This window comes from Agelaius tricolor, unplaced genomic scaffold, assembly GCF_023055355.1.
Source record: "Agelaius tricolor isolate 1412-34295 unplaced genomic scaffold, bAgeTri1.0.p SCAF_5, whole genome shotgun sequence".
NCBI lineage: Eukaryota > Metazoa > Chordata > Aves > Passeriformes > Icteridae > Agelaius > Agelaius tricolor.
In genome coordinates this window covers 43,814,035-43,834,436 of record NW_027269265.1, presented here as the reverse complement: position 1 = coordinate 43,834,436, position 20,402 = coordinate 43,814,035, and the positions used below count along the sequence as shown (strand labels likewise).

Below are 20,402 nucleotides of genomic sequence, written 5' to 3'. Positions count from 1 at the left end.
TTTCTCCTGCTCTGGCTCTGTATGCTGCTTTCCTTACACAAGAGGCCCACAGCTGATGTAGTGAAAACCAAAAGTCTTTCAGCCGTCAAAAGATGTTCATCTGAACAGTAATACCTCTGATCCCCCTGTAATTTCAAAAATCTTGGGTTCTACTTCAATGCAAAATGCACCAGGGCTGCCCCAGGGAACAGCGCCACAGGGATCCCCAGTGCTCCTGGAGCAGCACTGGACCAGGGTTTATCACACATAGAAGCTGTTCATGTCTGCACAAAACAGGCCGTGGGTGAGGGGGAAACACTGCACTGGCTTGTCCTCTAAAAGCTGCTGCAACACCAGAGCCCTGCTTCTGAGCAAAGCTGTGTGAAATGTGCTCAGCTGAAACACAACATTGCATAGGATGAGTGTTACACACTTGAGAACTTTAGTCAAAAAGGATCCCTTTGTCTGGAAGGTACCTGGCCCCAGTTCTGAGGAAATTTGGATGTAATAATGAAAAACATAAACTTTTTTTCTTTTTCTTTTTTTTTTTTTACTTGGAAATTGCTGAAGCTGAGAGAAGAGAAATCCACTGAGACAGGAGCCAAAGAAAAGAAAAAGGTTGTCATTATTCTCATCTGCTCTTTTACCCTCTCCTCATGATGCCTTGCCAGGACACACATTGAAAAGTTTACTGGGTCCTTGAATTAAGGAACACAACTCTCTTTCTTTCTGTACAATGAAATCAGGTATATTTCAGGGTGACACCAGGGAGAGATACTCAACAATGATGTCTTTTGTACAAGTGAGAGGCTTTATTCAAGAGGAAGATAGCTGTGATGTTGATAAAAACAATAATTTGTAATTTTGATATGATGTTTTTCCTCCAAAAGACCTCACAAAGAAGAACATTCTTATCCTATCATTATACCAAAAGGGAACTTTTACAAGAAATGAAGGAACTAGTCTAAGATCAAATGGTAGATGGTGGGTGAGAAATAACCAGTGTCCTGTTCCTGTCCCACATGTTTAGCCTGCCCTGGGGAACATGCTGAAGGTAAGAGTTGCTTCCTCAGTCTGATCTTCTGAGGGAGGAATTAACACTCATGAAATTTCATCTTCTCCCTCTACTGCTGCTGCTGCTGCTACTCTTCATCCCCTCTTGCCAGCCTGGCATGTTTTCTCCAGCCCCTGAGCAGGCTGGACACAGAAGCAGCATCACTGAAGAGGGCAGGTTTGCTGTGGCTGTCACTGCTTTGCTGCAGGGCAGCCAGTGCTCTGAGCAGTGAGCTGCACACACACATGCAGGCACAGCTCACACCACACACACTGCAGCTCACAGCAGCCTTGCTGTGTGGGAGTAGCCTGTCCTGCCCTCAGAGCAGCAGATGTCCAAGCCATATGTCTCCTTCTTAAGAATCCTCCCAGCCTGGGACAGTCTTACAGCAAGGTAAGGGCAAGGGCAGTGAGGAAATGCAATATCGCCTTACAGGAGGAGAAAATTCCAGTATGGGAAAGAGATGCTCAGAGCAGCTGAATAAGAAACAGATATGCATTCACTTGCCTGAGATTCAGGTGTTATTGCCATTGAATGCTGAGAAGCAGTCTTGTGATGTCATTTTTTAAAATTAAATAACAGTTAAACCTGATCCATTTTTTATAAGGAAATATGTCTTTTTCACAAAGATCATTTCCAACTTATTGTACATACATCATTAGGGGATAGCAGTTACCAGAGCCTGGAAATCCAGGTGCTGAGCTTTGCAGTGCAATGTGCTGCAAGGGAACAGCCTGGCAATACTTTACACAACAAGTTCACCCAGTGATTATATGGAAGGAGCTTCACCAGGTGAAGCCTCGTTATGGCAGATGCTGTGCACGCTCAGGGAGAGAATCCCTACCCAGATGGGTTATGGTCTCTCTAACGTAGACACTTCAGAGCTTGAAGGCATAATGAAAGGGGATGTCTTGTCAAGGATCTCAAGGGAGTTTTGTGGCAGAAGTGCAAACACAATAAATTCAGATCTGCTGAGCCAAAGCCTGTGTCCCGACTTCAAAAGCCCCTGCCTTTCACTGAGCAATTTCAGACTACTTTTTTCTTGTCTCTCCTCTCCAGATGTTTACTGGAAACTACTGTGGCATGGTCGTTAGAGATTCAGATCCACAAAGAAAATAAAAGAAACAAGAGAAACCTCCTTTGGGCTACTCTGGATAGAACTCAGGAGGTTTATGTATGGAAAATAGCTGTTTGCCAGGGATTTAGGGGTTGAAGGGAGACCTGTGAAGTGTCATCACTAGGGCCAGGATAAATGGAACAAACCCCAGCACATCCTGAACAGATATATCATTTTCAACAGAGTTGTCAATTAGCATGGAGCAAGTCAGATGTCACTGGAGAAAAATCTCTGCTCTTCAGGGAAGGGAGGAATCTCTCCGTGACTCAAGAGCAGATGGTTTGGCAGCAGCAGCACAGCCAACTCCTAGCACTGGATTAACAAATTACAGAGATATGCTTTGCATTTACAGCACATGACTGGAAAGAGGGCTCAGGAAAAAAGGATAATGTGAGAAGAACTCACATGTAATGTCAGCTGAGTGGCCAGAAGGGATTCTCAGGAAAGCCAGCAGCCTGCAGCAGGATGCTGCCTGTCTCCCTCTAGCAGATATACACTTCTGTTGGGTCTAGGATCCTACCTTCTCACTTGAGATAAAAACCAGCATTATAAAATGCTGATCTTTCCCCCTCTCTAGTTCTCACTGCTTAAATTGATGCTGAGCCTGTGTCTTTAAGCCCCGTTTGTTTCTTCTCTTGTTGCCATAGCGTTTAATGTTTCCATGTTTGAGATTTCCTTTTTTTTTCCTTCCAGACATTACTCCATCAGCACAATTCCAGACCTGGGATTCCAGCCACTTTTGGCTAAAGGGAAACTCATTTTTGTTGCTATAAAAATATCAAGCCATGTAAATGCCTGTGGCTCAGATTTAGGTCCTGTGTCTAGGAATAGCAGCATAGCTGAGGGTGAATAAGAGAGGTGAGGAAGAAGCAAACATCCCTGTGCATCTCATCTCATTTCTCTAGGTCTACCTGTCCTTTCAAGGACAGAGAGAGGAAGGGACCTTTGCCATCCTCTGGCACAGCAGTAATCCTTATGCTTTTGTAAGGGTGATTTTTAGGGTGGGATGTGCTTACCTCAGGTCTGAGCCTCTGGTTGTGTATCTGAAAACCAGAAGTAGTGAATGGATATTTAATTGCCTTAGTAAAGAGTCTGCTGGTACAGGGATGGAAGATATGAGCTAAGCACAAAGTACCAGCAATATTAAGCTATTTCTTACAGCATTATTAGCACTGCTTTCTGCAAAACATTGCTGTTGACTCACCCTGGCACTCAAATTATTTAGGCTGTACAATGTGTCAATCTGTTACAGTGCACTACAGATTGAAAGAATAGGATGAAGTACTCTGGGGAATATAGCATTAAGTTTTAACTAGCTCTAAGTAACTGCTACTGCTAATTATTAACATTATACATTTCACTAAATTGCATTAAAATAAGAAAAAATTCTTATTACTTCAGTAGCTTAATTAGCTACTGTATTATGTCATATTGTAATATATCAGAAGCAGCAGTACATGCTAGCCATGTATTGAGAAATTACATTAAAAATGCAGACAATTTTAGAAATGGATAAAATTAAATTAAATTGGAAGTAATTATTTTGCAAACAGAACATTTTATACAGTGCTTTTTTAATTTTAACACTTTTTCATTCAAATTCTACTTTTGACCCTCATGAATTTCAAGGAGAAGAAAATCTAATCTCAGTCCTGGGACTTTTCATGAGATTAAAATAAGAAGTGTGGTGCCAAATGCAAACAATTTTCCTGGTTTCTACCCACTTGTGGTTTTCTGTGGGTTTAGATGAATATTTCCTGAATACTCATGGGTTATGTTGCTCAGGGAAAACCCCTGAGAGAAAGGAATTTCAATAAAGAGCTTGTTGGCCATACTATGGTGATTTCTTTTTATTACCACTTCTTGAAGCAGTATCTCTTTGTGTTTTCCCTTTTTTTTTTTCTTTAACTTCACACATGAAAGAATGTTTCTGGCAAAGGGGAAACTAGTAAAATCCTCAGGGTGAAAGTGTCTCATTTGAACTGTCTTGAGAGTCCAAAAGAAAAGAGGGCTAACAATAGAAGCAAGGCTGAGAAGTTGGGTAAGTCGTGGTTCGGGAAGCAAAAAATGTTGCTCAGCTCTGGGAATCCCCAAGCCTCCCTGCCAGAGCCCTGTGCGACAGTGCAGGAGCTTGTTGCTGCAGCAGTGAAGAGCCACTGCTCTGGAAAAGCACAGGCAAATGTTCTGGCTTCCCTGTGGAGACTCTTCCAGAGGCTGATAAGGCTGGCACAGCACAAAGCAGGTCTGCAGCAGAGCAGGAATTACAGGCCCATTTGTTGGGCAGCCCAGACAAATGAATGGTGGGCAATACCTGACCTTTACAAAGGGTCTCTAGCTGGGATTTCTGTTATCTGAACATTTCCCATCACTGTGCCTCTCTAGCTTTGCTAGGATCCACAGTGAAGCCTATTAAGCCATCAACCAGATGCACAAGTAACTAGTAAGGACTGACAGGTAAGGTGATCTGCATCTTCTCCTTTTCCAGGTTCCCTGGCTATCAGAGAATGTGCACATTTCTGGGCAAGTCAAATTAGAGCCTGCGGTAAACACCAAGGGGGATGTAAAAACATTTGCAAAATCAAGATGTACATTCAAGCAATATTGTCTGATGCTGCACAGCAGAACTGCAATTGTGAAAATCAAATCATGGCTTGAGAGGGGGAAAGCTCAAACTGCATCTAAAATCCTAATGAGGATTTGAAAAGATCCTAAAGAGGATCCTCAATAAAGATCCTAAACAGGATCCTAAATAAAGACCCATACAGGCAGATTCTCACAAAGATTAGAGACATACAACCACTTATGGAAACTGCACATTGGAAATCCCCAGCTCAAGTTTCTTATTAGCACAGGGCTGCTGACTTACCCCTGGCAAGGGCAGGGGGCAGCTGTGGATTCTTCTTCCCTTCCCTGAGCTCCCTTCTGTACATGACAAGCTAAAAATGATTTTTTATTCCTGCCTCCTTGCCAGCCAGCCTAATTGCCCAGCTAATTGCCCCCTCACCAGCCAAGTAAATACACAAGCTAAACTCAATGTTTGAATTTCCACCAACAGAAATATTTTGGAAATTTAATAGCACAGCTGTTCTACTAAGGCTGCCTGAAGGGAACTCTTACCAACTTTTCTGGAGCAAAGGTTGATTTCATCTTCTGCTGTTTTATTTTAAAGGTCCAGATCCAGATGATGTCATCTTTTTGCCAATTGCACTCCTGTGTCAGCTGCATCCAGTCAGCTGCATCCAAGAATACAGAATGTCAAAGGCTCTGAGCTCCAAGAAACATCTCAGCTGGCACTTGACTCCCTTTGGCTTCTGGACACTGAGTACATGTGCACAGAAGGCTTTTGCTATTTCATCTCAAATCTGACATCCCAATTTGTAGCCCTCTCATCATGAGGACTGATTTTGATTGTTTGGTTTTGACTTCCCCACTGACAGTGACAGCCAGAAACACAAATGTCCAGCCCACATCTGGACAAACACATCAGGGGATGGGTGAGCAGCTGGCTCACAGGATGGACACAAAGGGTTACAGTGAATGGGGGGACATCAGATGGTGATCTGTCACCAGTGGGGTTCCACAGGGCTCCATCCTTGTCCCTGCACTCTTCAATATCTTCATAAATTACTTGGATGCAGGATTTCTTCATCCAAGGTGGGGAAAAAGTCTCATAGAGACAAGTTTTGAGAGAGCTGAGCTGTTTACTGCTATGTTGGTATTCAGACCATCAAGCCCTACTAAAAACAATAAATCATGGAATAACTTGTGTTTAAGTAGAGATTCTTAGTGATCCACTGTCAGCATCTAAACAACTGTTGACATTTCAGAGCATTTGACCATGAGCAGATTCAACCTTGATGTTTGAAGATAATAAAGCAAGTAAGATGGGTGTTGCTCATTAAATATTATTTTGTTTCCCAGTCAGAATTCATAACATGAGTTCATCTGAGCATGTCACAGCTGTAGTCTAAATCAGGGCCTGAGCATCATCCTCACATTGCATATTTAACTTAGTAAATATTGTGCTTTCTTTGGTTTTGGCAGCAGGAGGCAGGAAGTTCTCAAAGTCCTTGTGTGGGCTCCTGAGTGCTGCAGCTCCTGATGAGAGGATATACAGAAGGAAGGTCCAAGGTCTTTATACAGGCTTTGTCCTTGTCCTTTGTTCTAGCAGGCAGAGAGAGAGCACCAAAAGTAATTTCAGATAATTGCTTCAGGTTGCCTGGCCATACACTGGCATAACACAGCAGCACAGAGTGTGGAGAAGGTTCATGGTGATGTGACCCCTACAAAGCCAAATTGCCCCTTGTTGGTGCTTAATTTGAGAAAGCTGTAAAAAGGCAACTAGAGAAATGCAATGTATTTCCCTACACTTAGTTCTGCTCCATAATAATAGACTCTGGAATGGACTTTGTGAAGGGACCTGTATCTGCCTCAGTGGTTTCAACATCCCAATGCCAAACTTAAAGACAATTTTAAAGTGAGGACTGGAAGGCAGGGTGGGTTGCAGGTGGGTCCTGGTGATCTGAACAGAGGAGCTGACACAGCACATGGGCCCATGCAGTTGTTTGTCCAGCCCAGAACCAGCTCAGCTCCTCCCTACCACCAACTTGCCACTTCTTCTGGGACAGATTACTTTAATCTCCATCTCTGCTGCCACTCCATAACTGAGGAAGTTCAGATGTCTATTCAAATCTATCTCAAAGCTTAAAAAATAAAATATATATATATATATTTATATATACACTATATAAATATAGTATATTTTTTATACACACACTTTCTGTATGATGCATTTGTTTGTTTGTGCTGTGTTCTCTTATCCCCCTGGTCTGTTTTCTTGTGACTAAGTTGAAAAACAGCTCTGTGATGCCTAACAAAGAGCAGGAGGAAGAGAAGAGAGTGCACTTCAGTAACTCATGACTGTGTTTATTTTTCTTTTCTTTGAGGGATTTGTTTTATGACTCTCACTAAACTGTTTACAGAAAGTTCAACAGCTAGGCAGAAAGTCACTCACAAGGAAACTAGGCTAAATTAAAACAAAAATGTTGGTCAGCTTCCCAGAGGAAAGAAGGTTTTTCTCTGTTATGTCTGTTCTGCTCTTCCTCTCCACCCACATACTGGAGAAGTTCAAATGGGATAAAATGGGGGACTGGGTACAGATGAAAACTGAAAGAACAGTAGCTGGTCTGGAAGACAGTGAAATTCATTTATCCCTCAAAATTTCTGGCTTTTTCCAATCTTTAGTTTGAGATCAGTGAGAAGGACACAGACCTACATAAACCAGAAGTTATGTGAAATGACAGTGTATAGCAAGATTCTACTGCATTGACTGTCTTGAGTGTCCACCAGCAGGACAAGCAGCCCCTCTTTGCCCAGCGAGGTGGAAGAGGCTTATCCTACAGAGCACATGGAAGGCATACAGCCTAGCTACAGCAGAACTATAAATTATCCTTATCTTGCAGTTTTACAGCCCAGAGCTCCAGCCACTCAGCAGTGTTACTCTTCCTGCTGTGCTGTTTAGCAGCAGCCACAGACTTTGCAGCTTCAAGAACCTCAAGTATTGCTTTGGGCCACTTAAGTTATGCAGTAACTAAGAGGCTTTCCTGTTTGTAGGTAAACTGGATTTCATTTAGTTAAAATACATTTTGATTCGGAAAAAAGCATCATGGTATTTTTAATAAAGTTCATTGAATATAAAAATGTTCAGGACACTTAGATATAGGGCAGATCTAGTTCCTGAGTGTAGTCCTTAAAATTGGAAGGGTCCTTTCAGAGTTCCTTTTAAATTGCATGCAATAACTATTGCTTGCTTCTGACCTTTTATTTATTCCCTGAGAGAATGCTACAGAAATACCAGATAAGTAAATATGTCACCAATAAGACATTTATTGAATGTTAATCAGGCTTAGAATTTTGAATGGTCACACTAAGATGTAGAGGGTGCAATGGGGAAAATTCTCAATGTCACCAACCCTAATCACAGAAAAATCATGAGCTTGGACCTTCAAAACTGGGTCACCTTCATGACTGAGATGTGTGCATGTGTGTGTGTTTTGATTTCTGCTTCACACCCTGTCAGACATAAGAGTCCTGACAAGGAGCATCTCCATGCCCAAGGAGCAGTGCTGCATGCATCACTGAAGCTGCAGAGACACAAACCCATTAGCCCACTTGAGCCTTAATTTAGGCTAATCATAAAAGTGTGCTAAGAACTGAACCTGGGCTCCTGAGCTCAGACAGGGAGCATCATTCATGCAGCTAGACCACATCCAGCCTAGCCTTGAACAATTCCAGGAATGGGCCAGCCACAGCTTCTTTGGGTGACCCCTTCCTGTGCCTTTGGGTGATCCCTTCCATCCTCACAGTGAAGTATTTCTTTCTTTTTTCCAATCTAAACCTACCCACTTTCAGTTTAAAGCCACTTCCCCTTGTCCTATCAGTACACACCCTTGCTAAAAGTCCCTCTCCAGCTTTCTCATAGGCCCCCTTCAGCTACTGAAGGCCCACAATGAGGTCACCCCAGCTCATTCTCTTCTCCAGACTGAACAATCCCAATTTTTGTCTCAGCCCATCTTCACAATGGGAAATCCAATGACCTTCATGTCTCTCCTCAGGACTCCCCAACAGGTCCATGTCTTTACTGTGACAAAGACCCCAGAGCTGGACACGGCATTTGATGGGGGGAGGGGGGGTCTCATAAGAGTAGAGAGGCAGCATCACTTCTCTTGACCTGATGGCCATGGTTCTTTTGATGCAGCCCAGGACATGATTGGCTTTCTGAGCTGAAAATGTCTTCTTATACCCAGGGTCTCATCCACCAGCATGCCCAAGTCCTTCTTGGCAGGGCTACTCTCAATCTGTTCATCCCCCAGCCTGTATTGTTGTTGGGGGTTGCCCTGATCCAGGTGTACACTTTGTACTTGGCTTTGTTGAGCCTCATGAGTTTCCCATTGGCTTTGTTGAGCCTCATGAGTTTCCCATTGGCCCAATTCTTGTCCAGGTCCCTCTGGATACATCCCATCCCTCAGGCATGCCAACTGCATTGCTCAAGTTTGAAGTGTAGCCAGGATGTCTCAAAGTGACCAGCTGAGGGCCCTCACTAGGTCCCCATCTCTCTAACTCTGGTGTTTCATCCCACAGCTTGTCACAGGCCAGCCCGGCATTATTCCTCTCCCCCTTCAAGTCTAGCTCTCACTGAGCCCCACTAGCTCCTGAGTGAAGACACTCCTCCTGCTTTGAGAACAATGAATCCCTCCTGATGCCAGGTGCTATGTAGGCTATTCCCCTGTCAAGATCTCCAACGTTTTGGTGGTTACACCAGCCCCAGAGCCATGTATGTCATAAACTGGGCCCATCTGTTTCTTCCAAAGTCACTGCTTGCAACTGGAAAGATAGGTGAGAAGATGACCTCTGCTCCATATTCCTTTACCTGTCCCAAGGCTCTGAAGTCTCTTTTGATCCCTCCTGAACTGTGTTGTGACTTCATCAACCTGCCACATGGAAGAGCAGTAAGAGATAGACCTTACTCTTGTTTGAAGTCTGAAAGTGTCAGTCAATAACTCATTCCCAAGAGCAGGAATGTGTAGAACAGTTATTACAATAGGTATTGCAGCCACAGTCAGGGCTTCCAGCAGAGAGATCTGCTGGATAGAGTGAGGAGGAGTGGAAATCTCATCATCTGAGTCACTTAAAATTGAATAAAATAAAACCCTAGAGAATGTGGAAAAGGAAGAGCCCTCATGAGAGAGGAGTGAGCCTCTGTGTGGCCTGATACAAAGGACTATACTGTCACGTGAGATGGAATTGTACCTGTCCCCAGAGGTAGGGCTGCTCCCCACGTGTGCCTGGAGGTTGTATCCTGGATCCTTCAGGATGTTGCACATGATGATGTGTACCCTGCCTGCTGCTGCACAGCCCTCACTGCCTGAGTGTCAGGCCAGGGATGCCCCTATGGACAAGCTCTGGGCTCCCTCCAATGCCTGTGTGGGTAAGAGGCAGAGAGAGCAGAGAAACCCTGCACCATGCAGGCACAGTGTAAGACTTCCTCTGGCAGGACCTGTGGGTCAAAGGAGAGGGACTGGGACACTGCTCCAAATTCCTTACTGCCTCACCTGGCAGCTGCATGTAGGGGCAGAGGATACCTTCAAGGAGAGGAGAGGCTGGAGGAAGAAAAGCAAATGTCCAGGGATTTCATACATTTCTTTTGTCTGTGTCTTCCCCCTTCAGCACTCTTGGCAGCCAAAGAGGGTCCTCTGGCCTTGGAAAGAACCCAGCTGCTTCTCCAGGCAACAAATGAGAGAGAAGGTATTAGGAGGCTGGAAACTCAGTTTGCTGTTTAAGCTGGTCCTTTTCTCTGCTTCACTTAGAGACAACTGAACATCTGGATTTCCACTGGCACAGCTGGGGGTTTTACTTTAAGTCTTATTAGAACAGTTTCACTGGCAGTGGAAAAGCTGCAGTTTTTTAGGACTTGCTGAAAATTTTAAGAAGTGTCCTGGGTGTATTTTTGCAGTAGAAGCTGAATGTTATGACCTTTTTTTTTTCCTTTCTGTGACAATAGTAACTCTACCTTTAGACCTTATTTTTCTAGTCAAGTCTGGTCCACTTCAGTTTTTAACTGGGCCCATCACAGAGCTAAGTGCCTGGAGAACACATTAAAATGATGATATTTTTAATAGTGATGGTATTTAACCCCTGGCACAGCTTACCAGAAGGTGAGGGATGCTCTCTATCTAAAGACAGTATCTTTCCAAACCATACATATTTCTCCACATAAAAACTCATGGCTTTGCAGGAGGGGTCAGGAGGAAAGAAGGCCCATGGGCTATTATCAAGGTGGTTTGACCTTCTCTCTTCTGGAAAGACACTAAATTTGGAGTTCTCCTCTCTGTTCTGTTCTGCTACAACAGGGCAGGTTCCTAGAATTAGTGTATTGAATAATATTCTTCACTCACATGTTTTGGCAGCCTGAAGGAGGAGAGAAGAAAACTTATTGATATAACTGACATCAATATTGTAGGCCATGGTGTCTTAGCTTTCAGGACACCATACTTGAAAACAGAGGCTATTACCTAATGTGTTATTTATCCTCTCATGGGGTAATTACCTTTTCTCTCCCTAAATCACCTCAGCAGTTTCACTTCAAGAGGTCTTGAACCTCTTTACCTCCTGATCTCAAAAAAAGGTATATTTTTAACAGACACAAATGGCTAATGTTTCCCTCTAGAATGGACTGTATTTGAGGGTGAGTGGTGATCTCCCAGAAGTGTTCTAATGTGCATGCTGAGAGTTTCAGTGAGCAGCTCACCACTGTGCAGCTTTGCCAGTTCAGATCAGCCAAAGATTTCCCCCCAAGCCATGAAAAGCAAGGCCATCATGCCTGATGCTGCTCACATGAAAAATCCCCCCAGCTTAATCATCAGCTGTCGGGAGAGGCTGGGTTGTATTTGTATAATGGATGCTGCTGACCTATCAATTCAATTTATTTCTTTCATGACAGCTCTGCAGAGTCTGCTTGTTGGAGACCCTGAGAATGTCAGTCTGAGCATAACACAAATGTCTTTCCATCTTTTCTGCTCACTTTTAATGGGGATGAGAAAATATCCTCTAAAAGACTTTGCATCATCAGGCACCTGACATATCTTATGAACACTTTCGAGAGCCAGGCACAAGAGCTCAAGTACTTACTTATTTATTGCTTTGATATTAAAAACAGAGAGTCCCAGAGCACAGGGTATATACGTTCCATTCTATGTACAGAAATTGCCTAGCTTCATATTCTGCATGGTACATCAGATTGAAAAAAAGTCTACAAAAAACCGAAACAAAATAAAACAAAGCAAAACAAAACCGAAACAAAACAAATCTTTATATAGTCCCATATATCTGAGAGCTTTTCTGTGAAATCAACAACAGAGTCAAAGCAACAGTAAAGCTTCCAGATTTCTCTATTCCAGGCTGAGACAAGTTTGCAAATACTTCCAGAAATTGCCAACACGCCTGCAGGGTAACATCTCTAAAGTACACCACCCTGATATGAAATGCAGAGCACCTTAACTTCTTCAGCCCTCCCCCAGTCACAACCAGCTGCAAATCCTGCCCTTCAGTTGCTGGAATTTCATCATGAGGGATGCATTTTTTAGGCTGAGAAATACAAATCCACCCTGACAGAGCCAGTCAGGCATACACATGGGCAGTGCTGCTGATAGGTTTGTACCAAGCACTCCCAGTGTGAGAATAACCTACAGTGAAACTAAGCAGCTTTTTGCACACTAACTTGTTGCCTGTATGGTTTATTCCAAACTCCCCACCTTTCCCCAGGAGAAACAAGCTGTATTGGCACTAGCAGTTTGAAGGTAACCCCAACAGCCTGTTGTAGGTAGCTTCGCAGGCACAACTCTTCACCCCTAGCCAGCTAGTCTAAATTGCAACAGGAAGAATTGAAACACACAGGCTACACTGGCAAGAGGGTCTGAGCCTGCAGCAGAAAAAGAGCCCTGCAAATGAACCAGTGTAGGTTACTAGGGTGAGGAGAATAGATACTGCCCTGATGGAAGCTCCTGATACCCACATTCACCCTAACCCAGAGACTCAAAATGCAAAGAGAGGAAATGTCAAGAGACAGGAAAGTGCAGCACTGAGGAAGCAGGGGCATGGTTTTGCTCCAGCCTGTCTGCAGCAGCTTTCACAGCAGACCCAAGTCCCACAGGTGGAGGCACACTGTACCATGTACTCAGTGCTCCTCTCCCAACAGCAATCTCAAGAGATCCCTTTAGAAATGGCTCTCACTGGTTTGGGAGTTCACTGGCACTAACTCACTGCCAGGAGCCAAAGGTGCTAAACAGGGGTGGGAACAAGCTATTCATGCACAGTTGGGGAAATGCTGGATAGAAATAAAGGTGTTTGGTAACCTGACTGATAAAGAAGAAAGAGTGCAGATAGAGCTGGAGAAGTACTCAAAGTGGGAACAAGCTGTATAAAAATGAAATGTAGAAAAAATGTGCTGGAGCAGAATAAAAGGACTCTATTCCCATCCTACCCTGGGATCCTGAACCCCAGTGTAGAGTATTTACAAGGGCTTCATGTGTTGTGCTAGTGAGAGAGATCCCCATGAAGCAATAGCTCAGGCTCAGCCCCTGCAGTCTCCAGGAAAGGAGCTCACAGCCCTGCTGTGGTTGATGTGGCAGTCACCAGACTGGGTAACTTGGCATTGAGATGTGTTAGGTGTGGCTTTGGGTATGCAGTAAAACCAATGTTGAATAGAAAGTGTCTGTCAGTACTCAGTGAAGGGAGAAAAAATTTCATGAGCCTGGGAATTACTGGAGGGGGCTGACTAATTTTGGTTGTCCAAAAAGGTCTGTGCTGGGAAATAACTTCCATGCAATGCCTCTGCGATGCGGGGGCGGAGGCGTTGTACTGAAGCCTTGAGCTGTGGGAGAGCATCACTCAAAGATATGCAATGTTAGCACAGGCCAGAACTCGCCTGAGCCAGAGGGCGCCTGCTCATGGCTGGAACAGTCCTCCCTGCAGCAGGCTACAGATGCATCCCCTCTGTCAGCTGCAGCTCCAGCCATGGAGGAGGCTCCCTGCTGCCCTGGAGAGCACTGGTACACCTCTGGGTGCTTTGGAGGTGCTAATAGTTTCAGGCCCTGGTGCAACGGACACTCACTCTGTGCCTGGTTTGCCAGCCTTCCTTGCCAAGCAGAGACTGTTAGCAGAAGCAAGGCCACTCAACTCCAGCATAGATACAGTGTCCAGAAAAATAAAGGCCCCATCTGCTTTTCCACGATCCTAATCCTATCAAAGCCCATTAGAGTTTGGCATTTGTCTTGAATGCAAAATAATTTTCACTGCAGGGGAGAAATTTTCAAATCTCGGTTCAGTTCCTGTTTCTTCTGCCTTTATTGGGAAGAATTGCTGTCTGCAATGAGAGACACTCCACATTACTGAGAAGGTGGGTACTGGGGTGCCAGGAAGAGAATGAGCAGAATAAAACCTTCACTAGACTAAAAACTGCTGAAACACCAGCAGTCAGGTATTCTGTGAGTCTAGCTTTGCCAGGCAGCTAAAATCAAGTCAATGTAAGAAACAACATGGGAAAGCCAGAAATTATTTTGTTATCTTTTCTCTTGCTAGGATTCTGGGCCTGGACAGTAGCCAGCACTCCCTTCCCCAGTACAGGGCTGTGAGCCTGGAGACTTTCTCCTTTATCTCTGAGCTGCTCATTGCAATGTCTGCAAAGCACTAACAAGACATCTGATTGACCCAAATATATCAGTGATCACAGTTTCAGGAATGCTTAACATGCTGTAAATTGAACAGTTTGGCTGATGTTTAACCCTCTACCAATTGTCTGGTTTTAAAAATATTGCAGCTTGTAGGCAGGATTATTAGCCAGAGGGCTGGCTCAGCTAAACTCTGGCTTGTATTCCTTTCAAAGAGTGCAGCGAGGAGGCAGAGTATTTGGGGGAAGTGATGTTTTCCCAGCTATTGATTTAAGGGTGTAGTCACAGTATAGCCTGTTGATTAACTGCCTAACTTACAAGAGGCAAGCTGTAATTGAAATTAATGTCATGCATAACTTGGAGGTTATGTCCACCTTAATAACAGGAAATCTAGTGTCCTTATCCATGGCAATGGTTCTTCTCTGGGGTGAAATCCCAGTGCAGACACTGGCAGCTGGATGCTCACTAGAAACATAATTCACCTGAAAGAAACACAAATTCATACAAAGCAAAATACATGTCCAACCTACGTATGGTATAAAATTAGTTTTTTGCTTTCAATAATTTTCCAGCAAGCTAGGAGTTTTCTTAAACCTATTTCAAGCTAGAAAGTGGCAGAGAACAGAGGCAATTCTGTGTCATTTCTTGGGTAAAAATACTGTTGGATAAAAGCCTCCTGCTCAGAGTAACAGCACTGTTCTCATCGACCACTGTGAAGTGTAGCAATCACCAGCTCCAAATCGCAAACCTGGCGTTCACAGCGCAGCTCCTGTGGCTTCAAAGGGCGAAAATGTAAAGCGTCATCTGGCAATAAGGCTTCAGGGTGGGAACAGCTCGGGACCCGAATCTATCTCACTATGATGATTCCGCCCCGTGCCGGCGGTGCCGCCGGCGGCTGCAGCGCGGAGCCGGGAGCGGCAGGAGGTGCTGGTGCGACACGGCCGCGGCCGCACGGAGCGGCGGGGAGGCGCCCGCTGCGCTCTGCCCGGGAATTTGAGGCAGAAGACAGGCAAAAAAGCGAATTCGACTTCTGCTTTATCCTTCCCCCCCCACCCCTCCCCCTTTTCTTTGCGTTGTTTGTGGTGGTTTTGGGGTTTTTTAAAGGTATTTTTAAATTTTATTTTGTTTTGGGGTTTTTTTTGTGTATAACTGTGTGTGTGTATCTGTGGGTTGTTAAGGTGTGTTAGGCGAGTTTGAATGTTTTTAACAAATACTTATATTAAAAGAAAATAAACTGTATTCCATACAACCTGGAAGACTGGAGTGTGGCTGAAACACAGAGTTGTTGTGATGCCTCAGAAGAACAGAAAGAGTTCAAGAGACGAGAAAGGGAATTTTTATCTTTTGCAGTAGTTAAGATTCTGCGTGCAGTGGTTTTGCTGCACTGATCCAACTTCAATAACTACTTTGGAGGATAGCCACGGCAATGATAGCAAAAGGGAGAGGTGTTTAATCTCATTCTGCTCACAAACGTGTTCTCTGCAAGAGAAGTGCCCAGTAAAATACTGAAAGAGCAGAGCTAAGCATCTTTGGCTTGAGAAGGCAGAAAAATTGAAATGGGGAATAGAGAAATAGCTACTCTTCTAAACACCTCACAAGAGACACAACTTGAAAAGAAAGGCTGGCGGTCGTTCCCTCGGGCAGGATATCCCGCGAGGGGGGCTAACCCCTCTCGAGAGGGTTAAAATGCCAGGCAAAGCTGGTCCGTGACACACCTGGTGCTCGAGCACCGCGCACATCCCGGTGACAATGGACGCGAAGGGCGCTGCCCTCCCTGCAGGCGAGCCCCCACCGAAGCTCCGTGGGGTCTCACCGCCGCGCCTCGCCCACGGTCACCGGCGGCCCTGCCGGGCAGGGAGCGCCGGCATCACGCAGCGCTGTGCGGATGGGTCCGGTTCCGCTGCCGAGGGACAGGTGTCTGTCCGGGTGTGCGCCGCGCGGTGCTCGTGCTTGCAGCGATCCCTTTGTGCAACCACCTGCCGGCTCCCGGCCCCGCGCGGCGCCGAGGATCGGGCCGGGCCTGAGGGGTGATGGAGCGGAGGTGGTGCCGCTCTGCCGCTGACCGCGGCGCGACCCTGCCGTGCGCCCGTGGGCGGGAGGCGGCGCGGTCGCGCCCGGGGCTCCGCGACCGCCCGAGCACCGGCGCGGGGGGCGGCCCCGCTGGCGTGCGTACCGCCTTCCCCTTCCCCCTCCCCGCTTTCCTCCCTCGGTGTGCAGGCTCCTTTGTGCTGCCTGCAGCGGCGAGGAGGAACCGGCGGGCCAAGCGCCCGCGCCGCAGCGCTCTCCCTTCCCGTGGGCGGGCGCCCGCCTCGGCTCCCACGCCATCCGCGACCTTTCCGCCTCTCCGACGGGGCTCTCCGCCGGGTGTGGGACCGCCACCCCCGCCGCGCGGGCCATCGCCGTTTTAAGCGGAGGGCCACGCCGGGAGACGGGGCGGGCCGGGCGCGCCCCCCCGGCTCCCCCACGTGGTGCGGTGCCCGTGTCTCCCGGCCGCCAGCGGAGCTGGGCGCACACGGCGTGGGGCAGCCGCCGGGGCTCGCCTGCTCCCGTCGCCGCTGCCCGGGCGGCAGATCCGACCCGCGGCCATGCGCCAGAGCTGCGCTGAGCGGCCGAGCGGCGGGGCTGCACCGCCGCCGCGTCCCGCGGTAGCGGCGTGAAGCGCCGTGAGGATGAAGCGGGCGAGGCGGGCCGCGCCGGGCCCCCTGCCCGTTCTGGGGCTGCTGCTGCTGGGCGCCCTGCCGGGGCTCTGGACGGTGCTACTGCGGCGGGAGGCGGCGGCGCTGCCGGAGCCGCGGCCGCCCGCCGGGCAGTCCCCGGGGCGATGGGGCTGGGGGCGCTCCCCGCCGGTGCGGGGCGAGTCCGGCGGCGGCGGGCAGAAAACTTTTCGGACGCTGCTGGCGGTGCCGGCGGCGGCGACGGACCGGGAGGAGCGGGACGGTGAGGAGCGGCTCGCTGTGACCGACTCGCAGCCGCCGGCCGACACCGCCTCTCCGGTGGAGCGGGGCATCTTCTGGAGCCGTGAGCTGGAGGAGCAGGTGCCGCCGGGCTTCGCGGCGGAGGAGGCGGCGGCGTGGCTGGCGGCCGCCCGCGCAGCCCGCGTGGCCTCGCTGGAGCGGGGCGGCTGCGGGCGCAGCTCCAACCGGCTGGCGCGGCTGTCGGACGGGAGCCGCGCCTGCGTCCGCTACGGCATCAACCCGGAGCAGATCCAGGGCGAGGCGCTCTCGTATCACCTGGCCGGGGTGCTGGGCATGCAGGAGCGGCTGCCGCCCATGGTCCTCGCCCTGGTGGAAGCCCGCGGGCGGCAGTGGGAGCCGGTGCGCGAGGAGCTGCGCGGCTCGCACTGGGCCGAGGGCGCCGTGGTCAGCCTGACCCGCTGGGTGGACAATCTCACCGCCGTGGTGGCTCCCGCGCCCTGGGGCGCCGAGGCGGGCGCCGGCCGGCGGCTGCAGCCGCTGTCGGCGGGGGAGCTGGTCGGGCTGTCGCCGTCGCAGCTGGTGGAGCTGGTGCAGTGGAGCGATCTGATCCTCTTCGACTACCTGACGGCCAACTTCGACCGCCTGGTCAGCAACCTCTTCAGCCTGCAGTGGGACCCGCGGGTGATGCGCCGCGCCACCAGCAACCTGCTCCGCGCCCCCGACGGCGGGCTCGTCTTCCTGGACAACGAGGCGGGGCTGGTGCACGGCTACCGCCTCCTCTCCATGTGGGACCCCTACAACGAGCCGCTGCTGCGCTCCGTGTGCGTGTTCCGCGAGGGCACGGCCCGCCGCGTGGCCGAGCTGCACCGCCGCCGCAGCGCCGCCGCCGAGCTGCGCCGCCGGTACCGGGCGCGGGAGCCGCTCTGGGCGCGCCTCGGCTTCCTCTCCGAGCGCCAGGCCGAGCTCCTGCAGGCCCGCGTCGACTTCGTGCATCGCCACATCGCCCACTGCCGCGCCCAGGCCGCCGTGCTCTGAGGGCTCCGGCTTTCCTCCGCTCCCGGGCAGCGAGGCTGACTTGGCCCGGCAGCGGCCGCGGGCCGGAGCTGACCCAGTCGCTGCCCCGCAGTCGCTGCGACTGCCGGGGACGGGGGAAGTAATGGGCTACCTGCCTGCCGGGGCTGTCGAGAGGAGCGATTGATTCGCTTTGTCAAGAACTCTGGAGATGCAGAACGCAATCGCTGCCCCCAGAGTTGGAAAAATGAGAGGGTTCAGCATCTTCAGTTCCTTAACTCTCTTCGTGCACTCCCCCTCATAAGAGACCCCATAGGAAAGCAGTCGTCTTTTGTCTGGATTGGGGTCGAGTAACTTGTTTCCTTCCAACGAAGGCAGGCAGAAATTTTTTTATATATTATTCCTTTTGCAACGGCATATTTAAGTATGAATGTTGATGTTCATAGACCAAGAACTGATTGCACAATAGGGGAGCCCCTAACTAGCAAAACTGCCCTATTTATGAAACTTGTTTCCTACCAGTTTTCTTTAACGAGAGTGAACCTTTCCACTGATTGTTAAATCTTGTTGATGAGAAGCGTATAGGAAGCCCATATTCTTAGGTTTTTGTGGATTCATTGGGTTAAACTGCTCTGATTTTTAAGGGTTTGCTTGTAATCATCATAATTTAATCTCACCAGTAAAGTAACTGACTAATGGGTGGCACAAGAAGATCTCCCATTTCTAAAAAATATTGTTATGTGCTAAGACTTTGACACAATAGTTAAAGTGGAGGAAAAACTGTTTCATGCACTTTACTTTGACTTTTTAATATTTTTTTTATAGAAGACCTTTTTATTTTACAAAGTCTGCCTTTTATGTACATTGTATATGTTCATAAACTTTTCTGTAACATACTAAAGAAACTGATATTTCAGTAAAGTGTGTTAATGTTTTGCCTTCTGTGGCCTGGATGTTTGCCTGAGCTTTGACAGGGAAGCATGCATCTCCTCCGTCTTTCCTGCTGGGTGATGGAGGTCACCACTTCACAGCTTGTCACTCCACTGAACAGAATGAACTTTTACTCATTCCTCTGAGGCAAGGAGTGGTAGAGTTAAGCTTTCAAACACTACTCTCATTCCTAGGTGTGCCTGAAAGGGGAAAAGCTCTTGGAGCGGCTAAAGTAGAGTGCGTGCTTCAGCTGAATAGACATTTATCTGGTTTTCAAAGCCTAAAATGGACTGCCTCGGCTAACCCCGAGATAACTGAAGCAGTTAGCTTCAGCAAGCTGACCGAGCTGCTGAGGGCTAGCTGTCAGCCTTTTTGGGTGCTGGGACTGGATACCAACCTGGCAGGTCATGTCAGCTGTTCCTGCTCCAGAGGCTTGTCCCGGGATGGCAGTTGCTTTCACTGGTGTTCATACTGTCTTCCCATTTTGGTTATCTTTGCAATGAAGAGATTGAGGCAGAACTGAAGAACAAGAAAGCTTTTTAATCATGCTGAAGTAGTTGGTGGGGGTTTTTTTCACTACAGAAGTTCTGTTCTAGGGCGAAGTAGTAGCAGTGGACATACAAAATAAAATATTGGCATCTCTTGCTTTTTTTAAATATACCAGTATTCATAGAAGAGGCCATTGTATGGCTTGAAATAACGCCAGAATATGGACAAAGGATAAACTAATCCTTTTTAGACCCCTAATGCCAGTATATATCCTGGTATAAACAAACAGCAGCATAATCTCTTCTACATCTGGACAGGCAGCTCTTGGTGAAGGCATCAGCATGCCCCAGTGGCTGCTGTGCAAGTAGGTGCTGTTTTCAGTGTTGAGCAATAACCCTCCCTTGAACTCAGGGAGGGATGTGCATTCCGACCTGCAGGAGGTCTTTGGTCTATTAATATTCATTATTTAGATTAAACTTCACATAAATACAATTTTTGTTGGCCATTAGTGTTGTTGGGGGGGTTGGGGGTAGTTTTTAAATAAGACAAGAGTTTTACAAACAAAAATAATGGTTGATTAATTAGATATGTTAGATAGTGCATCTTTGTGTATGAGTATTTATTTCAAAATGTCCCAGCAGCCTGCAAGACTAGCTTTCATTCAGCTGCTGAACTGTCAAGGC

General features: G+C 47.8%; 1 protein-coding gene across 1 annotated transcript; it reads left to right on the top strand.

Moving 5' to 3' along the window:
• Positions 1–16,569: 16,569 nt before the first annotated feature.
• On the top strand, positions 16,570–19,235 carry FJX1 (four-jointed box kinase 1). Its single transcript, XM_071427615.1, has one exon. It carries the CDS (start codon positions 17,044–17,046, stop codon positions 18,322–18,324), a length of 1,281 nt encoding a protein of 426 aa, XP_071283716.1. The 5' UTR covers positions 16,570–17,043; the 3' UTR covers positions 18,325–19,235.
• Positions 19,236–20,402: the final 1,167 nt, after the last annotated feature.